General features: G+C 37.1%; 1 protein-coding gene and 1 long non-coding RNA gene across 2 annotated transcripts; both read right to left on the bottom strand.

Annotated features, from left to right (window-relative positions):
• Positions 1–2,639: 2,639 nt before the first annotated feature.
• Positions 2,640–12,041, bottom strand: LOC145813828 (uncharacterized). The gene is made up of 3 exons (XR_014357196.1): positions 11,353–12,041; positions 11,155–11,218; positions 2,640–2,838 (listed from the first exon to the last, which is right to left on the bottom strand). It is a non-coding gene; the product is annotated as an uncharacterized LOC145813828 (long non-coding RNA).
• Positions 7,297–8,512, bottom strand: LOC114284549 (uncharacterized). The gene is made up of 3 exons (XM_082909944.1): positions 8,307–8,512; positions 8,127–8,231; positions 7,297–8,023 (listed from the first exon to the last, which is right to left on the bottom strand). Exons 1-3 carry the CDS (start codon positions 8,361–8,363, stop codon positions 7,646–7,648), a joined length of 540 nt encoding a protein of 179 aa, XP_082766070.1. The 5' UTR covers positions 8,364–8,512; the 3' UTR covers positions 7,297–7,645.
• Positions 12,042–12,454: the final 413 nt, after the last annotated feature.

The raw sequence follows: 12,454 nt of genomic DNA, 5'->3' as shown, positions 1-12,454 counted from the left end.
GGTTAGAGTGTTCTTTTCCTCATAAGATTTTAGTGTACTTGGAATTCATCTCAGGGTGTGCGGAAGCATGATCGTGAGCGGTTTTTCTTTTCCTCTTCTCATGTTTTTAGCGTGATTAGAGTATCTAAGGGTGTGTGAAAGCACGACCGTGAGTGGTTTTTCTCTTTCTCTTCTCATGTTTTCAGCGTGATTAGAGCATCTTAGGGTGTGTAGAAGCACGATCGTGAGTGGTTTTTCTTTTCATATTCTCATGTTTTCAGCGTGATTAGAGTATCTCAGGGTGTGCAAAAGCACGACCCTGAGCGGTTTTTCTCTTCATCTTCTCACATTTTCAACATGGTTAGAGTGTGTTTCTCCTTTTTTCATGTGAAACACAGTTGGACCTATTTTGATTCACGCTTGAAGCTCATTCAAAATGTTGTTATCTTGTTATTGCTTATTGCATTGTCTTGCATGATCATGGATTTTCAAAATAACCAGCTTCGCAAAGCGTGTAACTCCAGTCTTCAAAAGTATATTCTTTGTGTATATCATTTTCATCTTGCCCGTGAACTACGCTGGTTTAATTTCTTTCAAAGGGATACGTAGGTAACCCTCAGGTTCAACCAACTGCATCTGCATTTTGTTTGTTTGCCCAAGTCTTACTGCCTTGTCAAAATAGGTCGTCTTCGGACTTTGACATTCACTCACGTCATTCAATGACTTTGAGCTCTATCAAAGACGGGCAATTATAGACATCTCATTTTTGACAGCCTTAAGACTTGGGCACCTTAGATTGCTCATCCAATGATGAAATTTATGATGTACAAACGCTCGATTTCCTCAGCAAGAAGCCACAGTTTGGAGTCTCAGAAGCTTACAAACCTTGCACCACTTTTGGACCAAAACAGTACTTTTCCAAGCCTGACCACCTAGAGGCCTGCAGAGCAACTAGTGGCCGGCTGGCCAGGAAAAAGTGGACGGCCGTCCCCCTGGTGGCTGGCCGGTTACATGTTTCGGTAAAATAGATATTTTGCTGCCAGCTGTGCCAGCTATCCCCACAGGTGCATGCACTACATTAACTATCTCTATACTGATATTTCCATTATAGTAACATATTTTTCTATATATACTTGACCACCCCTTAGAAATTAGGTTAGAAAAAAATTATAAAGTGCAAATTCTTGAAAATATTTCTTTCTATCTTACAACCTATATACACTCTATCTATACTCCTTAAACCTAATTTTTAGGGCTCCTTGCTGAGGTTCTTGAGCTTGAATTTCAGCTATTCAGGGTGAGAAATTGTGGGTTTGTGAATCAAAGTATTACTTCTCTTCAAGAGGTATAACTTCTAGATTCTCTACACTATTTCTTTTTTCTCTTTTCTTGTTGTATTTGGACTGTTTTTCCATTGATTTTATGGGCTGAAACTTGTGGCTTAAAGCTATCAAAGGTAGAGGGGTTAATATCAAAGGTAGAGGGGTCACTACAACAAATTTGGGATTTAAAGATGAAACAAATTTTTCCCAAAATGTATATATTTCGTCACCCAAACTAATTACGACGAACATTTTTCGTCACCCGTTTTGTCGCCAAAGGGTCGTCGCTAAAGGTTCTTAGAGACGAAAAAAAAAATTCGTCATTGAAAATGATAAATTTGTGACGAATTTTTTTGTCTCCAATACACTTTGTTGGGAACATACTTGTAAGTAATTAGCGACAAAATATTTTGTCATTAAAGAAGAAATTAGAGACAAAAGTATTTCGTCATAAATATAAGAAATAGAGACGAAATAATTTTGTCACGTTTAATATAAACGAAGACGAAAATTTTTTGTCAAAGAAGCTACCAATAGAGACAAAAAAAAATTCATCATTAAAAATGATAAATTTGTGACGATTTTTTTTGTCTCCAATACACTGTTGGGAACATACTTGCAAGTAATTAGCGACAAAATATTTTGTCATTAAAGGAAGAAATTAGAGACAAAAGTATTTTGTCATAAATATAAGAAATAGAGACGAAATAATTTTGTCACGTTTAATATAAACGAAGACAAAAAAAATTTGTCAAAGAAGCTACCAATAGAGACAAAAACAAATTCATCATTAAAAATGATAAATTTGTGACGATTTTTTTTGTCTCCAATACACTCTGTTGGGAACATACTTATAAGTAATTAGCGACAAAATATTTTGTCATTAAAGGAGAAATTAGAGACAAAAGTATTTTGTCATAAATATAAGAAATGGAGACAAAATAATTTTGTCACGTTTAATATAAACGAAGACAAAAAATTTTTGTCAAAGAAGCTACCAATAGAGACAAAACAAATTCATCATTAAAAATGATGAAATAATGTCAAAAAAAATTCGTCACACATTGAGGGTAATAGTGACAAAATGTGACAATATTTTTTGTCATGACAAATTCATTTAGCGACGAAATAAAGAATTTATGACAAAATTAATCATCCACCTAAGCCAAATAAGAGACAAAAAAACCTTCTTTGTGATGGAAAATTTTGTCAATAATTTCATAATATTTTTTTCCACATTATATACCTATTTTATCAAAATCTAAATTTTAGTTCAACAAATATGACATTGTTCATGTTGAAACCTGTTGAATATAACAATTCCATCACAACTTAACCTACAAATAATTTCATCATGATATAATAAAATAGTGAAATATCCACAAAATATCCAAAAGTTATAACTTGTTCAATTCCACCAAAAAACCAACAATAACTAGTGTAACTCTAAAAAGTATGTGTATCCTTATCAAACAAAAATGAACATTCAAACAAATTACATCATTGTTGCACGTCAAAAATGCCACCCCAATCTAATCTGCAAAAAAATAAATTAAAAGTTTTAGTAATTAATCAATTATACAAAAGATTAAAAACATTAGTAACTCATTGTAGACGTCCCCGAACGCCCCGGGAGGAACGAGCTCCCATTTTGTTCATTTTGGGGTCACTACAGCTCAGGACTCTCAAATTTGTCACGGTTCTAAGTCTGAACCAAAGAGTCCAAATCCGGCAAATCGTTTTGAGAAAAAACAGATTTTTGAAAGAAGTGCCAAACATGGACTGCTTTGCCAGATACAGAGTCGCCACCTAAATGTTTTTTAATGGGAAATTTAGGAAACCCTGACTCGTTTGCCTAAGGCCACGTGTCCGTCATCACCAAAGTTGCCTCGGCTCGGGAACTTGGGTACGATTGGGGAAGGTCACTTCGTGAGCACCCTCGCTCGCCCGGTCAGAGACCGGCCTCTACTAACCATGATATCTATTTTGAAAACTTTGTGTGTTCTTATTCCGGTTATTAGCCTAGGTTACTATGTGATGCACACAGCATATAAGTATAGACTGGGTCGCCCGAATTGGAACAAAACATTTCATGCTTGTTTATTTGAAAATGGTTTGATGGTGCTACCCGCAGGTAGGCTGAAAATGCAGATTTTGCCACCCTCAGGTGGGCTTAGAAAAGATGATTTTGCCACTATCTAGTGGGCTTAAAACACACAGTGAATGAATTGTTCCAATCCAAATAACCCAACCTTCACCCACTGGCATTCAGGCAGTTATATCACATAAGCATATAGCCTCATGGTAAGCATGCTATTCATGGCATTCACTCACACGCATGCAAGGATGCTAAAGCATAAAACTCACCAAGTACTCCAAGCCAAAACATAAACTATATTAGAAATCATGCATGATCCTTAAGTATACGGAGATGTCTAATGCAACACATGCAAAAATGCAAACTATAGCAGGCTCGGCTATTCTAAACATGGCATATGAAATGCTACAACTAACATGTATTCAATTTGGAATTGAAATACAAATGCAGTTAGTATGATGCGCCGAGCCCGGTGCATGCAAAACAGATGAATGATGCAAACATGCTGTCATACTGTATGCTAATTGAGATATGCCCTAATCTAACCATCATAAGCGGATAAATAAAAGGGAAGAAAGACGTGGGGTTGGAAGACCTACAACACACACACGCACACTTATTACAGTTATGCCCTCGCGCAGAGGGTCCGAATAAATATACAGTTCCGAATAAAAGAATATTACAGTCCAAATAATATACAAACTCCTAATTAATTTAACAAATTAACTAAGAAAGTTGTAAAACTGGCGTGCAAGCCAGGGACTGCCTTGCTTCTGATGAATGATGCATGTCTAGGCTGCTTTGCGCGGAAATCCATGACGATGCCCCAATTAGCCTATGTTTGTACCTGTTCTTGAAATGCGTGCCAAACCTCGGAAGACCGCTGATTCTTGATTTGCTGCAACAGAGAGCAGGAAAGGGGCATAGCAATGTATTTTCACAAATATATGCATGCCTCGATCCTCGTGCCACCAATCACGCATATCGAGGCATGATGGCAGAGGAGTCGAAATGTGCAACTTAATATAGAATGAATGCACGTGTAAACGCAACAAGAACCTAACTCCATCATGGGTAATCCGGAGTGTCGGTGACTGGGAATTGAGACACGTTCCGTCACTCGGAGTACGAAACGTACCTCGTTTCCCGGGCCCGGGCTAACTCCTATCCCGAACACGATGCAATATGCATGACATGCATGAATGCAACTAAGATATAGCCTAGCATGCACAATGCTATGAAAATGAGATGCCTCGAATTGCGTGCACACGGGCACGTAAACCGAGGCAATGGTATATGCAATGCAATGGCATGGAAATGGCATATAGAATGCAACATGGACTTATACTAACATGAGAGAGCCTCAGCCACACTCACACAAGAGGCCGGTGGATGAAAATGAAGTGCCTCGAAATGCGTGCACACGGGCACGCAAACCAAGGCAATGGCATATGCAATGCAATGGTATGGAAAATGATATGCAAGCATGCTAATGGATTTTCAGCAATGAAATGTGGGGGAAAACAGCCCCGAAATGAGGCGAAAACACACCCGATGCATGGAATCTCTCCCGAAATGCAAATTAGGCACATAGAATGAACTACAGCTATACAAAGCATGCATAATTGGTACATGGAATGAAAAGACAGAAGCAAGGAAGCCTCAAAATAAGCATTTTACCAGTACAAATCATGGCCAAACAGCAAGCAGAGATAGGGCAACAATGGCATGCAAAAATGGCTCTAAACATGAGGTTATGAAGCAACTCACAGCTGCTAACTCCAAATAGGTTAGGACCCTTCAACAACATTGAAGAGGGGCCAAAAATAAGCCACTTTACAGAACTGTAAAAACCCTAAAAACAAACATAGATATAGCTACGCTCTTATGCAAGAAAAAGGGCCAAAAGGTGGCCAAAGAGGCAAGTGGTATATGCACAGCCCAAACTGAAAAATTCCCTTCTACAACATTGAAGAGGGACCAAAAATAAGCATATTTACAGAACTGTAAAAACTCCAAAACAGTATACAAACATGCTAAAAATGCAATGCAAAATGAGGCTCAAAAAGTGGCTATAACACAAAGTATGCAAAGCATTCACCAAACAGCCAAAGACCCTTAATGAAACATGTTAATAAGGTCAAAATAAGACTATTTCTAGGCCTGTAAAAAGACCAAAAACAGAAGCATGATAGGCTGCCAAAGCATGCAAGAAAAGGGGACCAAGGAGGGATATTGAAGCAAGTGCAATATGGGGGGCTCAAACAGGGTTGAGCCCTTAATGAAACAAGAAAATGAGCTAAAAAAAATGGCCTTTTCAGTTTTGGTCGGAGCTCAAATCAATAAGCATGTATGGCTAAGGAAAGATACCAAAATAAGCTCAAAAAAGGAAGAACACTACTTACCCTTGAAGGCTTGACTTTGGTTGCCTCTTGGCTTGAGTTTGTGGTTCCCTTAGGCCTTGGAGAACACCTCCTTGCTGCTGGAAATGGAGTGGTGGTGGTGGAGCTTGGTGTTGTAGAAGAAATGGTGGTGTAGGGCTTGGAGTTTCTTGCTTGAAAGAGAGGGATAGAGAGAGATTTTTGTATGCAAGTTTGAAGATGAATTTTTCCAACCCCTATCCCCAATGCCACCTGCTGGTTATATGGACCAAAAGGAGGAGGAGCATGGAAGGAAAGGGTGGGGGAAAAGGACCAAGCCTTTCCCCCACAAAATATCCCCCGGATACAGATCTTTTAGCTGTAAAGTGTATCACACAAGGAACATGGCCGGCCCATTATTGGACTTGGAAGTGGCCGGTCGGCCACCCCCCCTAGCCGGCCGGCTAGGGGTCAAAAAGGCCAAGTAGAAATAGTGGCCGGCCACCACATATTGGTGGCCTCCCAGGTCTCCTCTTCATAACCCTGTGGTTCGAATTTGGAAACTCTAAAACAGGAGAGAGAACAAGCGAATTTTAGGAGGGGTTCAAAAGGTTCAAATGGAATTAATGGCCGGCCATAAAATTTTAGGGTCCTCCCATGTGTGTACATCACAAATATGTGGTTCAAAGTTCAAGAAAGTGGCCCAAGGGTGTTCAACATTGGCTCGGAAGGAGGGGTTCAAAAGGGTCAAGAAACATTAGTGGCCGGCCATGAACTTTTAGGGTCCTCCCATGTGTGTACATCACAAATATGTGGTTTGGGTTTGAAGAAAATGGCTCTAAGGTGTTCAACATTAGCCCGGAAGTGTGAAAAACGGGCATCGGAGGCGTCGGAGAAGTAAAAACTGGTTGTTGAGACAATTGCTGGCCTCCCACCCTTCTACGGTCTTCCTGGTGATAAAACAGAGGTTCCTACCAAAAACGAACAAAAACCGATGCAAAACAAATGCTCGGGGGCCAAAACACTCAGTTCGGGGTCTTGAAAATGGGCTGCTAAGCACCGAAAGTGGCATTCGGCCACGAAGTGGGTTTCTCAGACCCCAGTGTCCCTCAAAAGGGAGAAGATAGGATGTATGCCAAAATTCAGAGCAAATGGAGATGGTTAAGCGGTCCCGAATCGAGGCACATGGCCAACGATTCCGAAAACCGGGAACTGGACTCCGAAATGGGCAAAATGGCCTGCGGCCACAAAATATAGCCCACGGCCACTGAGAGATGGTCCATGGGACCTCTCCCTCCCCTCAGGAAAAGAAATAGAGAAAACCGAGTCTGGTTCACAAACCGAGGCAAGGCACAGAAGAGGGTTCGGAAGTCCGGAGGCAGGGCTCGCAGCCAAGACTCTGAAACTTCTGAATGAGCACATTATGCAATATCACCAAGTGCTCAACTGGTGATGTCTGAGTCTCAAGGTCGGTCAAAAATGGGGTGTCTACACTCATCAATTTACAATTAGATCAATTATACAATTTATCCCTGTAACAGACTTTTTTTTGAGATTATGAGAACAAAAAATTAATTTTAAGGCTAATTCACAAATGGTGCATCCCATTAATGTGCCGTAAGTTCATACAACTTATATTGGTCCCTCCTAAGGTGTTTCTATTGGTTTCTGTACAAATCTGTAGTTGTGTGATAATTTAGCATTTCGACGGCCTTTTTTCAAGCTTTAAGTATAGAGAAAAAAATATATTTTTTAGACTAATTCACAATTTATACATCATGTGCACCTGTACAAATTGGATGTCATATGCATGTTTCCATTACTTCCTAATTCTTCAAACATGTATTCTTTTATAAAATTTGTTATATTAAAGTTAATATACTTTACTAAGAAGTATGTCCACTTGTGGATGAGTCCCCTCCACTTACAAAGTGTCCAGTGAATCCTTTGGTCCTCAAAAAGTTGACAACATTAGCCATTATCTCCCCTTGCTTCTTCTTACCCTCTTCAAGATCTTCTATTTTATTGTTCTGCATTTGTATTTGTTCCTTCTGTGTCTCTATTTGCATCTCAAGGCGCTTCACATAATCATTTGTTTCAGCATATATGGTAGTGGCTCTCCTAATAGATGATGAAGATCTCATGCCAAGTCCCTTCACATAGCCAGACCTTGGCTTTAGGACTTTGATTGATAGCTCTTCTGCAGTCAAAGGGGTTGATCTCGACTGTGAGAGGTGATCAGCCTGTGTCTGTATCATATTTTCCTATCAAATATAAAAAAAATTAAATAATTATTAGAAAATTAAATAAGATTATGACAAATAGTATTCTAAAATTTTGTTAATAAAAATTGCAATATATACTCACATAATTACACTGAGCTTGAGATGAGATCCACTCATGTGTTTTCTCATTATAGTGAGTTTCCTTGTACAACTCTACTAGATCAGGTAGCATCTTCTTTTCTTGTGCCTAATTCGATAGACCAAATATTCAATAAATAAAGCTAAGAATCTAATATAATTCTGAAAGTGCAAGGATACGTACCAGTTTTTCTACTCTAACAGGGATTGACCTAGAACTACACCTACGTTTTCTATACATCCTTTCTCTGTTCGCGATGTTGGCCTTTGATTGTTCCTATAAGGAAGAATGACCAATTTAACAATGAAATGTATCATTAGTAAGACAAATATGTTGGCTTTTGATTGTTCCTGTAAGGAATAATGAACCAATATAACAATGAAATGTATCACTAGTAAAACAAATTTAATGCTTGATAATAATGGGAATTACTTGAAATGTATCAGTATGCGATTTAGAGGAAGAGGAGCGAGGCGCTGAGGCGAGGGCTTTTTTTTCGAGGAACGAGGCGTGGACTTCATGGGCTTTACTTATTTTTCTACTCCAACTATTGATTAAGTGCTTTTTTGTGCGCATACCCATAGGGAATCAAAACTTCAATATAAAACGACTAAGCGTGGTCAAAAGAGAACAGAAAGTGATAAAAGATTGAATGTTATACTTCATATCTTTTGTTGGATATTATATTTCTAATTTGTAGAAGACTGAATGTTATATTTAAAAATTATCTGAAATGGGTATGATTTTTGGAATTATATATATATTTGTTATGTAAACAGTTTGCTAATTTTCTAAATTTGTTTTTCTTCTACTACTTGCGCTTCGTTTTGGTGAGGCGTGCGCCTAGGGCCTCGCGCTTAGGATATAGGAGACCTTATTGCCTCGGTGTGCCTAGAGCCTTTTAAAATATTGATCTCGAGCACAGTGTCTACTTTTAAACCCACAAATGGTCCCTACTTTTTTCCAATATTCATAATAAGCCCAAACAATATTTTTTAGAGCAAACTTCACTTTGCCCCCTTGTAATTTGACCCATGTGCACATAACCCTCCATCATTTGAAAATAAGCACCTAATCGCACATACACGACACAAAAATGCAAACACCCAAATTTTCAAAAAAAATGCAAGACACGATACATTGGGAACCCGTGCAAAACATATAATTTTATAGATTTATTATATGCCATATTTTTAAATATTTTATACTTCTTTTGTCAAATATTTAAGTTCATCAAATTCATCAACCTTAGTATGCTATTTTAGTAAAAAAACATTAAAATATTTAGCAAGTCCGACACGTGTCTAACGCACGTCCGTGTCTGACACCTGTCACATCTTCTATAGTCAGTGTTGGAGCACGTCCACCTTGAAGACAAAGCCATGGCTACAACATAGATCTAGGTTTTTGATGAATATTCTCAATTAAGAAAAACACAGAAATCTCGAACACAATGTTTACTTTAAACCCTACAAATGGTCCCTACTTTTTTTCAATATTCATAATAAGCCCAAACAATATTTGCTTGAGCAAATTTCACTTTGCACCCTCATAGTTTGACCCATGTGCATATAGCTCTCTATCATTTGAAAATAAGCACCTACAGGACACAAAAACACAAACAAGCAATATTTCAAAAAATGTAGGACACAACATGTTGGGGACACGTGCAAAATATAATTTTATATATTTATTTGTGTCATATTTCTCAGTATGCTATTTTAGTAAAAAATAAATAAAATATTTGGCATGTCCCCAAGTGTCTGGCACGTGTCCTTGTCCAACTCTTGTAGGTGGCTTCCGAAGAGATGTTTGTGCTTCATGGATAATCACATAATCTCCACGTAGTTAGTGGACTAAAGTGCACCATCAGGCTCATTAACAGCCTAAGCAAAAAGATTAAAGTACCCTAGTACATAAATAACTACATTTTGCAAACCATGGACATTATCATCATAATAACCCCATGTGCTTTACTCCATAATGTGCAGTTTACCTTAGCATTTGGAAATGAGCACATAACCCCCTTATGTCTTGGCACACATTTCACACTTTCTATTAACTTGGATTGATGTCTCGCGGTACATTTCAATTCACAAACCACAAAGGGTAAATTTACCCAATTTTCTTATCTAATTTTGATTCATATATTTCTTTGAATTAGCATTATTCCACATTGGCTAAATTTAACTTCTAAAATGCCCTTAAACTATTCTTAGTTTGGGTCTTTCTGATGTCTGCACACAGCTACACCTGATACTCATGCCCAAGTCCATGAAACATAATTTCCACAACCAAGCCCTAACTCAGAATCAAATAATGCCCAAGTCTCCCCAAAAAATGACACCATGATGGCAGTCTCTACTCAGACAGAAGGCAGTGCAATGAGTTCAAAATTATAGGAATCTGTAGATATGTCCACACTAAATGCTCATTAACCATCTACCTTACAAAACCACCAACTTTTTTTTTGCATTAAAGAGCAATAAGGACCCCAAAATGAACTGTTTTATCAAGGTCAGAGTTGGCAACATGTGTTCATTATGCTCAATATTAGTATATGTTGTAGAATGAACAGCAAAAGCAAAATTTATATTGCCTTCTTTCAAGATAAGACCAAAGTCGTATCATTTTTACATTTTCCTTTGAACTGGGAATCAATCCTAATGGGATGCCAAGTTTGTAAACTTAATTTTTTTCATTGGAAGTATTTGATCAAGTAGGTGCCTCTTTATCTAGAAAGGTCATCTACCCAAGAAATAAGAGACTCGGGTGGCCAGCTTAAAACTGGCATGAGATTTAAAATTTTCAATATCAATCTAAGGTTGAAAATGCACATTATTTCATCCAATGAGTTAAAAAGCCTATCCAAAATAAAATGAAGCTTCTTCAATATGAGCTCCAAAAAGCATGAAGAAAATCAACAACATGATGATATAGGTTATGCACATCATAACATCATGAGAGGGAGAATTATATGACAACCAACACACAAAATCACACACAGACTGTACACAAAAACAAGAATTACCTGAATCTACATCAACTACAACAGTATTTCCACGATTTCTTCCTCTCCCAGAATTTATTTTAGCCTGACATGAGATTGAAAAAAATAAAAATAAAAATAAATAAGTAAATAAAAAGATGAGTAAGGCCTTATTTAACCCGTACAAAAATATTGACAAAATAATACAAAGAGAATTTTAGAAAATAAAAATAAGCGTACTTCTGCAAAAGCCATACGGGAGGATATAACAACATCATCATCAAATGCCTCAACATCAATTGGTGCAGGCAGTACAGATGGTCCTTGTTGGCCAAATTGCACATCTTGAGAGTTGGCTTGAGCCGAAGTGCCCTCCTGATCCAGGTTCTCACTAGGTGGTACATTGAGGTCCACATCTAGTGCCATCTTCCTCCTCCTTGTGTTCCTCACATATCCTCTTAGAGTGTTTTTTGTTCCAAGACTCACACTCAACAAGCCTGATTATGCAAAAGGGAACTCCTTCATTAGCAATACATACAATATTCAGTCTTGGCTTTAAAAAAAGGAATTCACTCCCCATTTGGTGCAAATGTCGTCACGTTTTTTTTTCGCTTCAAAAAATGCCCTCCACATCCGATAATTGCCACTTTTTTTATGAATTTTTCTCATTCATCAATCCACCCAAACTTAATGTTTCCCTCATTCACGAAATTGCCCAAAAATTTAAATGTAAAATTGCAAGCACATTGTGTTTTGCACCCACCGCTAGTGTATATATCAAATTTCTAGAGAAAAAAATAGGTTGCATTTGGTTCTCTTTTGGAATTATAATTCCAATCAAAAAAAATTCAAAACTCTTTTCAAAATTCATAAGCAAACACACAACTCAAAACTCTTTTCAAAACTTAAAACCAAACTCTTTTCAAAACTCTATTTTAACGAACTATTGCTTTTAATAAAAAAGAAAAATTAAGGTTTCCTTCTAATTTATTTTAACAAAAATAACTTTTTAACACTTTGAGCCAAATATATCTTTATTCTTTATTTTAATTTCTTTAATTGACAATTGAGATAAATAAAAAAAATTAATAAAATCCACCATGTTTGGTAAATACTAAAAAATGTATGTTTTGTTCTTTTTTTTAAAAAAAAATTATATTAAAAAATATTATTGTTCAAGTCCTTATAGTTTAGAAGGATATAATTTTTTTTTATAAATTTTTTTAGAAAAATAATAGCGATTAATAATTTGAACACATGTATTTAACACAAATTATATTTAGACCAATAATATTATGACACATGTAAATATTGAACTCATTCTAATGGTAGTAATATAATT

This window comes from Camellia sinensis, chromosome 15, assembly GCF_055761805.1.
Source record: "Camellia sinensis isolate YWXY chromosome 15, ASM5576180v1, whole genome shotgun sequence".
In the NCBI taxonomy this organism is placed as follows: Eukaryota; Viridiplantae; Streptophyta; class Magnoliopsida; order Ericales; family Theaceae; genus Camellia; species Camellia sinensis.
Note: the sequence above shows the minus strand (reverse complement) of the source record. Positions and strands in the feature narration are given on the sequence as shown.